Below are 18,667 nucleotides of genomic sequence, written 5' to 3' on the forward strand. Positions count from 1 at the left end.
ATATTAACATATGATGTTATCATTTCATAGAAAAAATAAGTAAAATAAGAATAATTGGTGAAAGTGATACCAAAATATATCTTCAAAAAACAGGAAAATAATTATTTTTAATTTTCCAATTTTTCTTTTCTTCCCAGCTCTATCTCACCTACGCCTACCTGAAAAAGTAACTCATAACCAGGACATACTCAGATTGATGAAGAAAAATGGTTAGGAATGATTTTTCTTTTAAAATTTCCACATCATGCTCTGGGTCAAGATTTGTATACGATATCCCCTTGAAAGAAAAGAGCAATCTTGCTCTCACTTGTTATGTTCTTTGCACTTTTTGCCCTAATAAATTCATTATACTACTTTCCCTGCAAAGATTGAGAACTTGAATACTAATTTTCCTTTATATCATTTTGTAGGCTAGGAATATGATTTCTCAAACGTTTTGTTACCAAATCCCATTACGGAAACAGTTTGGGTCCCTCCAGCAAAAAAATGAAAATGCGCTTTTTACCTGTATTTCTTTACAGCAGAATACTACTCTTGTTTCTCCTGTCTTATCCCTTAGTAGCTACGGTACACTGCCTACACCTATCATCGCTAAAGCTTTCCACTATTAAAAAATATTTTGAAGATACTTTTGTGGCAGCCTGGGCAAATAATTCAATCTTACCAAACAAAATTGTTTTCTTCAGTTATGATTTAGTTGTTGTGGTATCAATTATATATAGTCAATTATTAATGACAATTTTTTGTGTAAATTTTCATGTAAACTTTTTGTGGCTTCATTTTTAAATCTATAACTCCTCCAAGGGATAGAATCTGTAACATCACAGCAACTTGATTACCAAACTAATAAGATCTAGACCTCACATAAATAATCTTCATTATACCAAACTGAAATTAAAACGGAAACAGAATATTTTAAATTGTAATATTTTGCTTAGAAATTAGAAACCAAACATTTGACTTACTTGTGAAGTACATTTTGACTCTTTCAATTGTTTTACCATCCCTTTATCACCACACTCAGCATCTGTTTGTTATATGAGAACAAAATATATTTTCTGTTTGTAATTTAATTGTAAATAAAACATATTAGCCAAACCATATGAAATTGCCAATATTTAACTATTCTGGGTCTATAAAAATGGAAATTTTAGATAGTTCAACCCAATACATAAAGATAAGAGAATAAAACCTATATGAACAGTTTAACAAACAAAATTATAAAGAGAACACCCCATGTAACCACCACCTAGGTAAAGAAATAGAACATAATGAGTTCTCCATAAGGCCTCATATTCCACATATCTTCCTCCTCATTGGTAAACACTATCCTGACTTCTGTAATAATCAATACCCTGATTTGCTTTATACAGTTTTATCACCTAAGCAATATAGTTTTTTTCTCCTGTTTTAAAATGTTGTATGATGAAATAATAATACATTTGTCATGCTTTTTTTTGTTTAGTATACACTTATGAGATTCATATGTATTGTTGCATATAGACATAGTTTGCTTCCTTTTACGGATGTAAAGTATTCCAATGTACAAACACAACACAATATATCTATCCATTCTATTGCAAATGGACATTTGGGGTGTTTCTGCTTTGAGGCTATTACAATGTTGTTAACATTCTTCTACATATATACTTGTATATATGTACTTGTATTTCTCTAGGTATATACCTAGGAGTGGAATTACAAAATACAGGGTAGTGTTTCTTTCATTTTACCAGATGTTAACCTATTTTCCAAACTTTAGTTTTGAAACTATTCACCAATTTTTGTTGTGGCAGCTAGCCATCCTGAGCTACCCTAGGAAATCATTCGATTTCACCAGACAAAATTACTAGTTCCAATTATAATTTAGTTATATGACAATATATTTCATTTATAAATGACAGTCTCTACCAATAGTTATGAGAGTTCTAACTGTCCTACATTCTCATCAACATCTAGTATTGTCAGACTTTCCGAATTTTGCTCATCTGATGGGTGTATAATATCTCATTGTGGGTTTATTTTTCAGTTTCCTGATTTGTTGAACATCTTTTCGTATGTTTATCTGCCACAAAAGTTTCTCTATTTGAAGTGCCTATTCATTTATTTTGCACATATTTCTTATTGGGTTGTCCGTATTTTTATTCTTGGTTTGTAGAAGTTTTTTATACATTTTTGGAAACGAGTCCTTTGACAGTTTTATGTATTGGAAATATATTCTCTTGCCTCCCATTCTTTTCATAGTGTCTTTTGATGAACAGAAATTCTTAAGTTTAATATAGCCAAATTTATCAATTTTTCTTTTATGATTGGGCTTTTTAATTTTTTTAAGAAATTCTTTCCTATCTTGAATAAATGTTTCCCTATTTGGTCATCTGAATGCTTTATAGTTTTGTCTCGAGTTCAGTCACACTACTATTTTCACCACATATTAACTTCTTCAAAAGATAGGGTTGGAGATTGTTGAAGAGAGTCTTTTCTTCTTCCAAGATAATTATATGCCTTCTTGGGTGTGAAGCCTCACCATACATGCTCAACGGCAACCAGGACTATGCCAGATACATGCATTTCCCCATATATCTGTATTAGGGGGTATATTGTTCCTAGAGATTATCCGTTCCTCCCTTGTCTAACACTCTGTCAGCTTAGCAGATATAGAGGATTATAAACAGGTGAAATATATCACCTGGGCAGATAAGATATAATTCTTTTTTCCAGAAGAAAGCAGGAAGAATATCCATCTGCATTAAATAAGCATATTGTCTTGGTTGAATCCTATATTGAGAGTGAGAGGAATAGACTCATAGTATATTATATGACCATTCTGAATGTGCATACATTTGCAGAATTTTACACTGCCAGAATGAGCCATTTTTTAAATTTCAAAATAAGTCAGTAATCCACATGCTATAGACAAGAAGAGGTAAAGACTTTTATATAGCCTAATGAATGGAATAATTACTATTCGTTATTGGGCTACCAAATATATATATATATATATATATACATATATATCTATGTGTCTCTATGATATATTATATATTTTATATATACATATACATACATGTATACATATACATACACATATATACATAGACAGAGAATGAGTCTCTGTCTCTTAAGGTTGCATCAAAGTTCCAATAGCTAGTTGATTCTAGGATAATAAACTCATACGTATATATTCTGTGACCTTTCTATGATTTTATTCAAAGAAAATAATCCAAGATAATAAAATATTTATATAAAAGAATATAGTAGCGTTATTTATAACAGCAAAAAACCTGGAAATAACAAAATATTCACTGTGAGAGAATGGCTAAATAAATTACAGCATACCGATGCAAAGACCTATTATAAGTCATCACAAATAAAATCTATTTAATGGCATGGAAAAATATCCTCAACAGTACATCAAGTGGAAAGAAAAGGATACAAAATAATATACATAGTATGCTTCAAATTTGGAGGAATAAACTAAAAGAACAAAACACAGATATGCATAGAAAAAATATAAGAATATACAACAGCATTATGTAGTGTCAGTTATATCTGGGTGGTCGTATTTTTGTTTCTTTTATATTTTTCTCCATTTTCCAAATTTTCTACAATAAAATGTATTTGTTTTATATTTAAGAAAAATGCATTTAAAAACCAGGCATGCATGGTCAGTTAACCAGAGATGCAACCAATGCAAATAATTTATTTGACTAGTATAAAAACCTGATATAACTTGTTACTCACATTTCTTAGGAAAAATATAAACAGCAAATACCTGTATCTCCCTTTTCCAACCACTGATTGCAATTTGATTGTTTCTGTGGAGTTAACAATCTAAAATACAATAAACAAAATTTTTACATTATTTACTGAGCTGATAAATTATTTCAGAAATTAAAGCATTTTCTTACTTTTAAAGGTTACCTGAACTGCATAAAATTTTGTGAACTTTTAAAAGCCGTAACATGTGAACACTTTGAATGGTTATTCACAGCAGAGTCATTCAATACCTGAACAAAAGAAATTAAGCATTAGAATTGACTACACAAAACAATAAAATGTTTTGCTTGCCATGGATACTCAGGGCTCTCCAAGAACACTGTCACCTTCCTCATCCTCACTGCTGTTATCAACATCAACTACAAACAAAACATTAAATTAAATGAAACAACTACATACAAAACATTAAGTCAAACACTGGGAAATAAAAAAGGTTTAACTCTCAAGGAATTTGGTGTTTTTGACAAGTATAATAACTATGCCTGATAGCATTTCTTCATTTAAGGTAAACTTTAAAATTTTTCTTCCTTATTCATGATTAATCACGTGAATCTTACCATTTTCTCAACTAATAACCTGATGTCTGTGTCTCTCCATCCCCTATAATCTCACAAATTGACTATAGGAAAGGAAAACAGTAGGTTAAAAGATTAAAGCCTGAAACTTTCTTTTTAAAATATGTATGATATGTATGACAAAGCTAATATTTCATTTTTAACTTTAATTAAATTTTAATACTAATATTTATTTATTATTTTAATATCTTTATTGGAGTATTATTGCTTTACAATGGTGTGTTCGTTTCTGCTTTATAGCAAAGCGAATCAGTTATACATATATATATGTTCCCATATCTCTTCCCTCTTGTGTCTCCCTCCCTCCCACCCTCCCTATCCCACCCCTCTAGGTGGTCACAAAGCACTAATACTAATATTTAAATTGCTACTTTACTAATGTTTGTATTGTCTGTTTCAAGTCTTTCATTCTCCCTGAGTCACTCATTTTGAAGAGTCACTGATTTTTCTTATTTGACCTGAAATTAAAATACCTTTAATAGGAAAGTTTATCCATTTTTATTTGTTATAACAGCCACTGGTCTTAATTCTGTCATCTTATGTGCATTTAGATCATAAGAAAAAGACCTTGTCCCTCAAAGAACACTTGGCCCTTAAAGAACAAGTGTTGTTACAGTTTTGATTTTATTTTTTTGCGGTATATATTTATAAAACACACACACACACACACACACACACACGTCCTAAATGCAATACATTCACTATCTCATTTAATGCAAGCACTTAATTTGCACTATTAAAAAAGAAATACCTACCTGAGTATCACTTTCTTTTTGTCTGAAGTCAATATTGGCAAGTTTTGACTGCTTCACAGAACTTTCTTCTTTTTTATCTAGGTTATTAAATGGTACTACTTCAAATCAATTCCAGAAATAGAATCAAATAGCATGCCCAATATTTAACCTAACCTTGTAATTTTAAAAAATCAAGTTACATTGATATTTAATTTAAATTAAAATAATTATGAATCACTATATATTCTTAATTCCTCAATATACAGTAGCTATTACAATAACCATGAATGTAAAATGAAAAACAGCTGACAAAAATAAATTAATTAAATTAAATTTAAAAAAACAGCTGACAAAACTACATCTTTATAATGGGACTACATCTTTATAATGGGGAACCAAAGAACAAAGAGTGGTGATATTAATGATTGGGGGACTAAAACAGCCAATGCAGTTAACCTAATACAATGTAGTTAATCTATCCATTGAATGAAACATTCAAATATCTCAGTGACTAAGTCATAAATATCATTATCACAAGTCTGCCACCCACTTTAACCATACATACTGATAATACAACCTCTCAAATGAAAAATATATAATTATTCATCCTCCCCTGACAGCTGGAAACCAGGCTGAAACACTTTTTAAAAAAATATTGTATGAGTGATTTCTTTCTCAAAGAGAAAAATGTTATGTATAGAAGGCACATCTTGTTTGCTCTCAGAAAAAATCTAAGTGGCACTTTACTGAGTCTATAGGTCTCCAGTATTGTTTGCTCTTGCTTACACCAAATGATAACTAAAGTTGCTCCTTTCTATTTCTTCCTTTATGTGTTTTCAAAGAAAACTAAGTTTTTGAATAATAAACAGATACTGTACCTTTAACTCTTGGTTCTGAAGGATGCATCTTTATTGGTTTGACTAATTTCTGAGATTCATATGGAAGAAATAATTGACTGTTTTGAGGGGTTTTATTCAACATAAGTACATGCTGTTCATCTTTTTCAAAAATTCTAAAGAGTGAATTATAAATATTAGCTAAGTAAAAAATTAACATATTTTAAAGCTAGAAGAGATATTTAGATATTATATAGTTAAAACTCCTCAATTTGAAGATAATGAAAAGAAGTTCCAGAGAATTTAACAAATCTGCCCAATATTATTAAATTACCTACTAGTGTCACAACTAAAATACACTTTTCCTGATTAAGTCCAGTGCTCTTCTCAATGTACCACACCCTCATTTTTAAAACATAATCATTTTAAAAGACTTTCTAAACCTGTGAAAAACATTTTAAACCAAAACTGTATTTGCAAATAGCATGCTTTAGATTTTGAAGTACTACTTCAAACTTTAAAAAGATTTATTCAGAAAAAATTCAACTAGCATGAACACAGACATCATTAAAGCAATATTACAATCATTAATGGATCTCTTAAGTATTTTACTGGAAGAATAATTTCATTGAATTTTTCCTAAATTAGAGAAATAATTTATATTATTGATAGTTAAATAATAATTTAAATACTGGTATTATTTGATAATAACTATCAAAATATAAGTAAAAATAACTAAATAATTATATAAGTTTCTCTCAACAGAGAATTTTTATATTAAAAAGTTATCAATAAAGTGAAATTCTGTACATTTATGTATTTTTCTAATCAATTTCATTATAAAATTAAAGACACATTACCATGGATGTAAGACGTGGGAGTGGGGAAATCAATAAAAATAACAGATCCAAGGAAATAGGATAAGGGAAGTTAACTTGGGAGAAGAGTGTGTTGAAAAATCAGATTAAGAGCAACATAGCCTGAGAAGAGGAATTTAAGATTTTAAAAGGGTATAGGCAGAAAAAGAAAAAGTAGAAAGTTTATCAAAAACAGCAACAGTAATACATCTATTTTCCTGTCACACAATAACAGACAAAATCAATCTTTTCTTTTTAAGTGCCTCCACCACTGATATCTATTTTATCACCATTAGGATGAAAGACAAGGAAACATATGATGCCACAGATTCAGCAACATTTTGATTCATCTTCACTCTCTGTGGCAAAGGAGAACTGGTCAAGCTGGTGACAGGATGATAAAAAGGCAAATACATTGCTGTTCCCATCATTTTTCCTCTTGTTTTACTCCTTTTGGTGACCCATAATGGAAAACTGGATGAAATGTACAACTGACAGGTTACAGAACAGCAAATGGGCTGCTGCTACCCTATTTCTCTCTACACATTATCCTTTACCTTACTAAATAATAAGCAAATTTGAATATTAGTCTACAATGTTTAAATGTATAAATTAATATTTTTCATAAGAAATGAATAGAAAACAGCCTACACAATAAATATTTATAGATACTATGTAAGTATTAGTGGCTTGGGCTAGAGTATGTAATCAAATTTTAAATGCAGAATATCTGTTCACATAAAATCCCATTTTAAAGTTTACTTATACCTTTCTTTCGATTCCTTTCTCTTTTCTATATTTTTGTTTTTTTCTTCCAGAGTTTCTGAAAGATTCTTCATCTCATAAAGTCTTGCAATCTGCTAAAAGGAAAAATGATAAAGCAAAACAATTACCTGCAAAGCATTAAGGATAAACATATGGTTTATCCTAACTAATGAATATGATTTTTTCTACATAATCACAAGACATATTTTTGGTAGTATTAGCAATCTTTTAGTGAAAAGAGTCAAAATTAACAATAAATCATACTCCTTTTATTTTTTCTTACAACTCCATTAGCAAACCTATTAGATTTCAATGAACTTTCATCTTCTTTTTTAAAAAGGACAGTCAGAAGCAAAGTAGACATTGATTCCCTACATAGAGATGTAGTTACCATATATTTTAAAGAAAGTGGCATCCACTTTCTTCTCATTACTAAAATGATGTTAATACTACTTGCAACCTCATGCCTATGAATGATGAATACACCATCTTTACATAGTTTTTTTTTTTTTTTTTTTTTCGGTACGCGGGCCTCTCACTGCTGTGGCCTCTCCCGTTGTGGAGCACAGCCTCTGGACGCACAGGCTCAGCAGCCATGGCTCACGGGCCCAGCTGCTCCGCGGCATGTGGGATCTTCCCAGACCGGGGCATGAACCCGCATCCCCTGCACCGGCAGGCGGATTCCCAACCACTGTGCCACCAGGGAAGCCCCAGTTTTTAGAAAATTTAGAAAATCAGCTATTCAACTTTTTTTCAAAATTTAAAGTGACTTTGATGGGTTCTCATACCCATCAATGAAAGCCACATTTCAATACAATACTAAAAATGTATTCATGAAGATATCATGCACCATCAGTATTAAAGGCTAAACTAGCTTTATAAAGATTATAGTCATAAATTTTCTAGATTAAGTCTTTTAAATTATTTACTGCCTTGTTCTCTTTTTTGACAACACTGTTGTAAGCTCTGCTAATGCCTTTAAATACCTATTATTAAGCCCCATCTTATTCCTTCCTATCTTCTTTCCTTAGCACCCAAAGAAAGTTAAACTATTCCCCAAAACTCAGAGCTGAATACATTCAATACCTAAAACACATTTTTGATTCAATGGTAATCTGAGGCTAATAAATTACTATAAGCTTTTCTCCATATCGAGGATCTTTAGAAATAGCTCTTCTTAGACGTTCATCTAACACACCATTACACTTATACATTAACACATATATTAGAAACATATAACAAAATTAATACCTGGTTTAAATAATTAATTTCTATTTCCACATCATCTACTTCTTTCTTCAATTCATACGATCTTTTGGAAAATTTGTTGGCATGTTTAAGAGTATCTTGTGTTTTACATCTCAAATTAACCCTTTTATGTTAAGGAACTATGTTATACAAGTAACTTTCACACTTACATACACTATATAAAAAATAATTAGTATTATGTAACATTATTTGTATATGTACCATATAAGCAATATTAATAACAATATCTGAAAATAGCTGTGAGACTAGTACAAACATTTGGCAAACTGAAAAGACAATTTATTGTTCGTCTATGTTATATATTTAGCTTAAAAATAACATTTCTTCAAAAATATGTGTCAGGATTTTTTCTTTCAGTTAAATATTTTCACAGGGTGGTTTTTCACTTTTGCTTTTTACCCAACTTTATCATGTCATTTGGCATGATGAACATAATCAATTCAGGTCCAAACTTAACGTCTTGTGTTTCTATAATTTGTTTGTTCCAAAGTCAACATTAAAAATCCACTCAATTTTCCTTTTCTTGCTCTTTAAGGTCCATCAGTGCACCCTGCAGAACTCAGAAGAGAGCTGCATCTTCTATCTGAACTTTCTGCTTGAACTGGATTTATACCCAATTTCAAGTAGAGAATTTCTCAGCTGTTAACAGACACCCTGAATGGTTATTAGCTCCTACCATTTCCTAAGTTACTCTACAATCCATTTAGGAGAATTTAAAAATGAATAAAACAGTGTTAATGAACAAGAATTCCAGAGAAAATCTTTATCAGACCTTTTCTATTTCGCTAAAACTTATGATTTATATGCTAGCACATGAAATTTCAGATGAACATTATTTATAATGCTATGCTGTTATCAAAAGTATCAATTTAAAATTTTAGATATAGACATTTAAATCCTAATCTTCAATTCTCCCTACCTCCATCACCTCTTCATGTTTGTCAGGTAATCTTATGTCTCATCCGTTTCTACATCCAACTCCCTAAATCCCTGCTGTGCCTTATGCATCTACCAACCTCTGCCTCTTCCTAAACACAGATGGGCAGCAAATGAACAACTAAGTATAGAATAAGCTAAAACCCAAACATGGAGAGAGCAAGCAGCAAAGGAGTTAAAAGGATGATTTGGGATGAAGTAGAATGAAGCAAGGTAGACTGCAGGGATAAAGAAGACTTAGTACAAACAGTGGAGTTATAATCTGATAGGAAAGCATATGAAGGATTGTGGAGGTTGGAAGAGGATTAAAGTTCCAAGTTCATCATCAGGGAAGGTCTCCTTGACAAACAGATGAGACTTAGACTAATTAAGAATTACTTAAGCATCTAATACAATGCCACTGTATTACTTGTTTACATGTCTGTTTCCTCTACTAAACTGTGAGCTCCTTATAAGAAAGTTCTGTATCTTCTTGAGTATTGTCTGGCACAAAGTAGGTACCCAATGAATTGTGACTCACCTCCTTACCATCTTCCATCTTAACAAGTAATAATCAATTGATTTAATTCGAACTCTTTGGTAAGACAGAGCAAGATGACTTTTTCATTGGTTTGGTTGATAAGATATGCCACTTAAAGATAGACACATATACCACTTATTGGCATTAAAATTTCTTGCTTCTGATGACATGCACATGTATGAAAACTAATCCCAGATGATCTTTAAAGTAATCTCTAAATTTTTTAATTAAACAAAATATCAAATCAATGTGATTCTCACAGGGAAATGCAATAACAATTAAAATACAGAAATAATACTTATCCAATAAAAATTCTAAGTAGAAATACTACTGTGGATACATATGTAATGTCCAACTGGTAAGTGATGGAAAGGGAGCAGGCACTGAAAAACAAAGTCATATTTTAGACTAATTTACTATATTTTTTTATTACAAAGATAATGTTATTAAAACAGTATGTAACAAAACCATTAATACCTAAAAATTCCATAAAAATAGTTTCATTCATTTTTAGTTGTTCAGTACATGCCAACACTCTGTTTTGAATTTCTTCATGTTCTCTTTTCTTCTCATAATATTCATGTGAAAGAGGTGTTTCTGAGTATTTTTGTTGGTATTGCTTTAAAACATCTTTATACTGACATATATAACTGTGGTACATTTTTCTGTTAAAATTAAAAGAAATGATGTCAATACAACAAAAGTATATCTAAAATCACTTGTTAAAGTCTACAAAATTAAGCATAACAGACAAGTTAAAAATCTACTTATTCTGCTTCCCTCAATACTGTCTGTCCTTCAAACTTTTCTTAACTCTATTACACTTTTCAATTCCCTACTCTTTTTCTTCACTACCTGAGTTACTCACTCCTTAATCATCTTCAATTAAACTTCCACTTCCACCAGTTTAATGAAACTACCCTTCCCAAGGTTATCAATGATCTAATTTGTCCACCTTAGTGATCTCTATTCACTTTTCATCCTAAATGACACTGTAGAACCTGGTTCTTTTGATGACTTCTTGAATCTCTATCCTCCCTGAGTTCTGAATCTCTATTCTTCCCAGTTTAGCTACCTCTATAACTATGCTATTAAATCTCCTTCAGTTTTCTAAGCTAAAGTTATCATGTTCTAGGTGATAGAACTCTGGGTTCACAATCATTCTTGTATACTCCAGAACTATTTTATAAGAAAATTTCAGCACTGTTTGGAGGAACTCCTTCAAGTACAACTAAGGTAGAGGTGCATGGTCATATATTTCGGAACCAGTCTTGAATGAGATGGTCAATTCTTGCAAAAGGATATTAACTCTTCCTTCTCATTTGAACTTTGCTTGATCTATAATAGGGGTCAGTTACTATGATCTATGGGCCAAATCTAATCTGCCACCGTTTTTGTACAGCCTATGAGCTAAGAACAATTTTTACATTTTTAAATGATTAAAAAAATCAAAAGAATAATAATGTTTCATGGCATATTAAAATTATATGAAAATCAAACTGTAATGTCCATAAATAAAATTTTATTAGAACACAGTCAATCACTTACGTACTGCCTAAAGTTGCTCTTGTACCACAGTATCAGACTTGAGTAGCTGTGACAAAGACTGTATACTCCCACAAAGCCTGGAACATTTACTATATGGCCCTTTACAAAAAAAAGTTTGTCAATCCTCATCTACAACACTGAACATGTTCAATCCAGGTTCATTGCAAAAAACATATTCTTGGGAGGAGAAAAAGATGGCAGAGTAGAGGGACGTGGAGCTTACCTCCTCCACAAACACATCACAACTACATCTACAAGTGGAACAATTCTCACAGAATACCTACTGAAAGCTTGCAGAAGATCTCATACAACCAAAGCTACAAGAAAAATTCCCATGTAACCACTGCTCCTGCAGAAGGGCTGAAATCTGAGCCAATTACCTGCACTTCCCCTTTGGCATGGGGGTGAGGCTTGAGCAGGTTCTTGTGCAGGCAGATTTGCGAGCACACATGCATGCCTAAAGGACCTCTGAGCTCATTATGAGCACTTCTGCAGTGGATGTGGCCCCTCGAGGGCAGCGCCAACAACAGATTTCTTTGTGGGTGTGCACCCCAAGTGGCAGGCAGCATCACAGAGTTGTATGTCCCAGTGGACAGCTCCTGGGGAAGAACATGCAGTGGCTCCTTTCTCAGAGGGAGTGCTCCCAGTCCCACCTACCTCACATCACAGCTTAGAACCGGATGTGGGGGCTTCTACTCCAACAACTGGGGAGCAGACCCTGACCCTGACAGGGCTGTGACAACCACCAGAGCAAAGAGGAGGCCCCACCCAACATCCAGTGCAGGCTCTGGTCACCACAACACCAAACACATCCCTTATCAAGGGGACAAGGGCCAGCACAACCTGAGGAAAGTCTTGGCAAGCATCCATACCACAAACAGCCCTCACATCGAAAATACTGCACTCACACAGTCTACACAAGGGTCACTCCCACATAAAAACAGACCTTCAAGACCACAGTAGACAACTGTTTCTCCAAAATTCATAGAGTTGGAGAAATATAAGTAAAAGAAAAAAGCAGAGGAACTACTCTGAATTAAAAGAACCAGAGAAATTCCCTGAAAGAACAATGAAAGAGACCTCTCCAATCTACCAGACCCTGAGTTCAAAACGGAGGTAATAAAAATGCTGAAGGAACTAAGAAAGACTATCAATAGAAATGCAGATCACTGTAACAAGGAATTAGAAACTATAAAAAGAAGCCAATTGAAATTAGACAACTCAATTGCCAAAATGAAAACTGAGCAAAAGGCATAAATAGTGAACTAAATAATGCAGAATAAGAAGTGATCTGGAAGACAGAATAACTGAAATCACCCAAGCAGAACAGCAGACAGAAAGACAAATGAAAAAAAGAAAGAAAGCAACATACGAGCTCTATGGAATAATAAAAGCAAGCCAATCTACGCATAATAGGAATCCCAGGAAAAAAAGAAGAGAAAGGGGGATCAAAAATGCTTTCAAAGAAATTATGGCTGAAAACTTCCCAAACCTAAGGAAGGAAACAGCAATCCAGGTACAGGAAGCACAGAGGTTCCCAAACAAGATGAACCCAAATAGTCCAAATCCAAGACATATCATAATTAAAATGGCAAAAGTGAAAGATAAAGAGAGGATTCTAAAGGCAGCAAGAGAAAAAACAAAGAGTCAAGTTACAAGGGAACCCCCATAAGGCTACCAGCTAATTTCTCTAAAGAAACTTTGTAGGCCATAAAGGAGGGGCAAGATATATCCAAAGTCCTGAAAAACAACAACCTGCAACCTAGGATACTCTACCTGGCCAGACTGTCATTTAGAATAGAAGGAGAGATAAACAATTTCTCAGACAAGCAAAAACTAAAAGAAGACAGCAATACTAAATCTATCCTAAAAGAAATATTGAGAGATCTTCTCTAAATAGAAAAGAAGCAGGATTCAATAAAAAAGGTAAACTCACAACAGGAAAGGCAAATAAATAAAAGGATTGAATATCACTTAAATAAGCCAGTACATGGATTAAAAAACAATCAAAAAAATTCTGTGAAAGCTATTATAAATACAATGAACAGCAAAAAGATAAACATGAAGATGTAAAACAGGACATCAAAATCACAAAATGTGGGGGAGGGGAGTAAGAAAATGCAGATCTTTTAGAATGTGTTTGAGCTTATATGACTATGAATCTAAAGGAAGTAGATACAGTTATGAGATAACATACTTGAAAACCAGGGTAATCACAAATCAAAAACATAAAATAGATTCACAAAAACGAAAAAGAAAGGAACTCAAGCATAATACAAACCACAAACGGAAAAACAAAAAGGGGAGAAAGGAACAAAGATGTGCAAAATGAACTGGAAAACAAGGTTTAAAAGGGCAATAAATAGGGCTTCCCTGGTGGCGCAGTGGTTGAGAGTCCGCCGGCCGATGCAGGGGACATAGGTTCGTGCCCCGGTCCAGGAAGATCCCACATGCCGTGGAGCGGCTGGGCCTGTGAGCCATGGCTGCTGAGCCTGTGCTCCACAACTGGAGAGGCCACAACAGTGAGAGGCCCGCATACCACCAAAAAAAAAAAAAAGGGCAATAAATACATATTAGCAATAATTACTTTATATATAAATGGACTAAATGCACCAATCAAATACATAGAGTGGCAGGTTAGATAATAAAACAAGAATCCACAATATGCTGCCTACAAGAGGCCCACTTCAGGGTGAAAGACAAATATAGATTGAAAGTGAGGGGATGGAAAAAGATATTTCATGCAAAAGGAAATGACAAGAAAGTGGGGGTAGCAATACTCACATCAGACAAAATAGACTTTAAAATGAAGGCCACAAAGAAAGACAATGAAGGTCAACATATAATAAGATGATCAATACAAGAAGAGGATATCACACTCATTAACACATATGCACCCAATATAGGAGGACCAAAATACATAACACAAATATCAAGAGACAAAAAGGGAGAAATTGATGGGAATACAACAATAGTAGGAGAGTTTAACACCCTACTGATATCAATGGACAGATCTTCCAGACAGAAGATCAATAAGGCAACAGAAATCCTAAATGACACAATAGAACAGTTAGACTTAATTGATATCTACAGGACACTACATCCAAAAAAACCAGAATACACATTCTTTTCAAGAGCACATGGAACATTCCCTAGGATAAACCACATACTAGGACACAAAACAAGCCTCAACAAATTTAAGAGGACAGAAATTATTTCAAGCAACTCTTCTGAGTGCAACGGTATGAAACTAGATATCAACCACCAGAAAGAGAAATGAGAAAAAAAAATGATTACATGGAGACTAAACAACATGCCACTAAAAAACCAATGGGTCAGTGATGAAATCAAAGAGGAAATTTAAAAATACCTCGAAACAAACAACAATGAAAACACAACCATACAAAATCTATGGGATGCAGAAAAAAAGTTCTAAGAGAGAAGTTCATAGCAATACAGGCCTTCTTCCAAAAAAAGAAAAATCTTAAATAAACAACCTAACCTACCACCTAAAAGAATTAGAAAAACAAACAAAACCTAAGTTCAGCAGAAGGAAGGAAATAATAAAGACCAGAGAGGAAATAAATAAATGGAGATTTAAAAAATAGAAAAAAAATCAATAAAACCAAGAGATAGTTGAAAGGATAAATGAAATTGACAAGCCTCTAGCCAAGCTCACCAAGAAGAAAAGAGACAGGATACCAATAACTGAAATAAGAAATGGAAGAGGAGAAATAACAACCGATATTGTTACAGGGAAGAACAAATCTGACTACATGTTGGATCTGTTTCTCTTACTTTAACCTTTGCTTCCTGCTACTTTTGTTCACTAAAAGGTTACTGTCTATACATAATGGTCTGCTTCAGGGAACCTGCCCCTCTGCCTGAATGTTAAACCAAAGTGCCTTTGTTCAGGGAAACATCCTGACCCTGTCCACCTGTGAATGGCTGCAAGAAAGAATAAATTAACACATCCCCTTCCCAAGGCTGGCTATTCCAGGAGATATTTTCAAGACTTATGGCCTTTTTACTTATTTCCTCACCTCTGCCCCCTCTCTGTTCTATAGAAGAAACTGGCATACAGACCCCAATAAGATGGTTCTTCTAAGACACTAGTCTGCCATCTTCTTGGTCTGCTGGCTCTCCAAATAAAGTCACTATTCCTTGCCTCGACACCTCTTCTCCCGATTTATTGGCCTGCCATGTGGCAAGCAGAGTGAGCTTGGACTCAGTAACAATACCATAGAAACACAAAAAATTACTAAGAAAATATTATGAACAGTTATATGCCAACAAATTTGACAACCTAGAAGAAATGGACAAGTTGCTAGAAACATACAGCCTGCCAAAACTGAATCAAGAAGAAACAGAGAAGTTGAACAGACTGATCACTAGAAGCAAAATAGAATCTGTAATAAAAAAGGCTCCCTGCAAACAAAAGTCCAGGACTGGATGACTTCACTGGGTTATTCTACCAAACATACAAAGAAAAACTTGTATCTATCCTTCTCAAACTCTTCCAAAAGACTGAAGAGGAGAGAACACTCCCAAAGTCATTCTACGAAGTCACCATCACCCTGATACCAAAACCAGAAAAAGACACTACCAAAAAAGAAAATTACAGGCCAATATCTTTGATGAATGTAGACACAAAAATCCTCAACAAAATATTAGCAAACCAAGTCCAACAACACATAAAAAGGGCCATACACCATAATCAAATTGGATTCATCCCAGAGTCACAAGGATGGTTCAACAAACACAAATCAATCAATGTGATACACCACCACAACAAAAGAAAATACAAAAACCACATGATCATCTCAATAGATGCAGAAAAAGCATTTGATAAAATTCAACATCTATTCATGATAAAAACTCTCACCAAAGTGGGTATAAAGGGAACATAACATAATAAAAGCCATTTATGACAAACCCACAGCTTACATGATACTAAATGGTGGAAAGTTGAAAGCCTTCCCGCTAAGTGCTGGAATAAGACAAGGATGCCCACTCTCACCACTTTTATTCAACATACTATTGGAAGTCCTAGCCACAGCAATCAGGCAAGAAAAAGAAATAAAAGGCATCCAAATTAGAAGGAAAGAGGTAAAATTGTCATTATATGCAGATAACATGATACTCTACTGAAAACCCTTAAGACTCCACAAAAAAACTACCAGAACTGATAAACGAATTCAGCAAGGTATCAGGATACAAGATTAATATACAGAAATCTGTTGCACTTCTTTACACTAACAATGAAGTATCAGAAAGAGAAAGTAAAAAAGCAATCCTGTTTAAAATCACATTGCATCAAAAAAAAAAAAAACCTAGGAATAAACCTAACCGAGGAGGTGAAAGATTTATATGCTGAGAACTATAAAACACTGATAAAGGAAACTGAAGATGAGTCAAAGAAATGAAAAGATATCCCATGGTCTTGGGTTGGAAGAATATAGCTAAAATAGCCATACTACCCAAACGAATCTACAGATTTAATGCAATCCCTATCAAATTACCCATGACATTTTTCACAGAACTAGAACAAATAATTCTAAAATTTATATGGAACCATAAAAGACTCAGAATTGCCAAAGCAATCCTGAGGGAAAAGAACAAAGCTGGGGGCATAACCCTTCTAGACTTCAGGCAATATTACAAAGCTACAGTAATCAAAACAGGGTGGTACTGACACAAAAACAGACATATAGAGATGCAACAGAATAGAGGACCCAGAAATAAACCCCCACACCTATGGCCAATTAATCTTCGACCAAGGAGGCAAGAATATACAATAAAGAAAAGACAGTCTCTTCAGCAAGTGGTGTTGGGAAAGCTGGACAGAATCATGTAAATCAATGAAGTCAGAACACTCCCTCATACCACACATAAAAATAAATTCAAAATGGTTTAAAGACTTAAATAGAAACCATGACACCATAAAACTCCTAGAAGAGAACATAGGCAAAACATTCTCTGACATAAATCGTACCAACGTTTTCTTGGGTCAGTCTCTCAAGGCAAAATAAATAAAAGCAAAAATAAACAAATGGGACCTAATCAAACTTCACAGCTTTCACACAGCAAAGGAAACCATAAGCAAAACAAAAAGACAACTTACGGACTGGGAGAAAATATTTGCAAAGACTGCAGCTGACAGGGGCTTAATTTCCAAAACATACAAAGAGCTCATACAACTCAATATCAGAGAAACAAACAACCCAATCAAAAAACGGGCAGAAGACTAAATAGACATTTCTCGAAAGAAGACATACAGATGGCCAACAGACACATGAAAAGATGCTCAACATTACTAATTATTAGAGAAATGCAAAGCAAAACTACAATGAGGTATCACCTCACAGTCTACAAATAATAAATGCTGGATAGGGTGTGGAGAAAAGGGTACCTTCCTACACTGTTGGTGGGAATGTAAATTGGTGCAGCCACTATGGAAAACAATATGGAGGTTCCTTAAAAAACTAAAAATAGAGTTACCACTACTGGGCGTATATCTGTAAAAGATAAAAACTCTAATTTGAAAAGATACATGCATCCCAATGATCATAACAGCACTGTTTACAATAGGCAAGATATAGAAGCAACCTAAGTGTCCATCAACAGATGAATGGATAAAGAAGACGTGGCATATATATATATATATATATATTAGAATATTACTCCGATATAAAGAAAATGAAATAATGCCTTTTGCGGCAATAGGGATGGACCTAGAGATTATCATGCTAAGTGAAGTAAGTCAGACAGAGAAAGACAAATACCATATGATATCACTTATATGTGGAATCTAAAAAAAAAAGATAGTACAAATGAACTTATTTACAAA

The 18,667-nt window shown here is 33.4% G+C and overlaps 1 protein-coding gene across 1 annotated transcript in view; it reads right to left on the reverse strand.

Annotated features, from left to right (window-relative positions):
• Nucleotides 1-18,667, reverse strand: part of LOC308614347 (protein SIX6OS1) — a gene marked incomplete at both ends in the record, with an annotated part of 48,675 nt that overhangs the window by 14,826 nt on the left and 15,182 nt on the right. The window contains 9 exons of the mRNA XM_081228672.1: nucleotides 966-1,027; nucleotides 3,773-3,831; nucleotides 3,922-4,007; nucleotides 5,108-5,184; nucleotides 5,965-6,098; nucleotides 7,548-7,639; nucleotides 8,796-8,916; nucleotides 10,610-10,652; nucleotides 10,747-10,934. Coding sequence (XP_081084798.1) covers nucleotides 966-1,027; nucleotides 3,773-3,831; nucleotides 3,922-4,007; nucleotides 5,108-5,184; nucleotides 5,965-6,098; nucleotides 7,548-7,639; nucleotides 8,796-8,916; nucleotides 10,610-10,652; nucleotides 10,747-10,934 — 862 coding nt within the window. The remainder of the gene's footprint in view (nucleotides 1-965; nucleotides 1,028-3,772; nucleotides 3,832-3,921; nucleotides 4,008-5,107; nucleotides 5,185-5,964; nucleotides 6,099-7,547; nucleotides 7,640-8,795; nucleotides 8,917-10,609; nucleotides 10,653-10,746; nucleotides 10,935-18,667) is intronic.

This window comes from Mesoplodon bidens (genome assembly GCF_964165515.1).
Source record: "Mesoplodon bidens genome assembly, chromosome: 3".
In the NCBI taxonomy this organism is placed as follows: Eukaryota; Metazoa; Chordata; class Mammalia; order Artiodactyla; family Ziphiidae; genus Mesoplodon; species Mesoplodon bidens.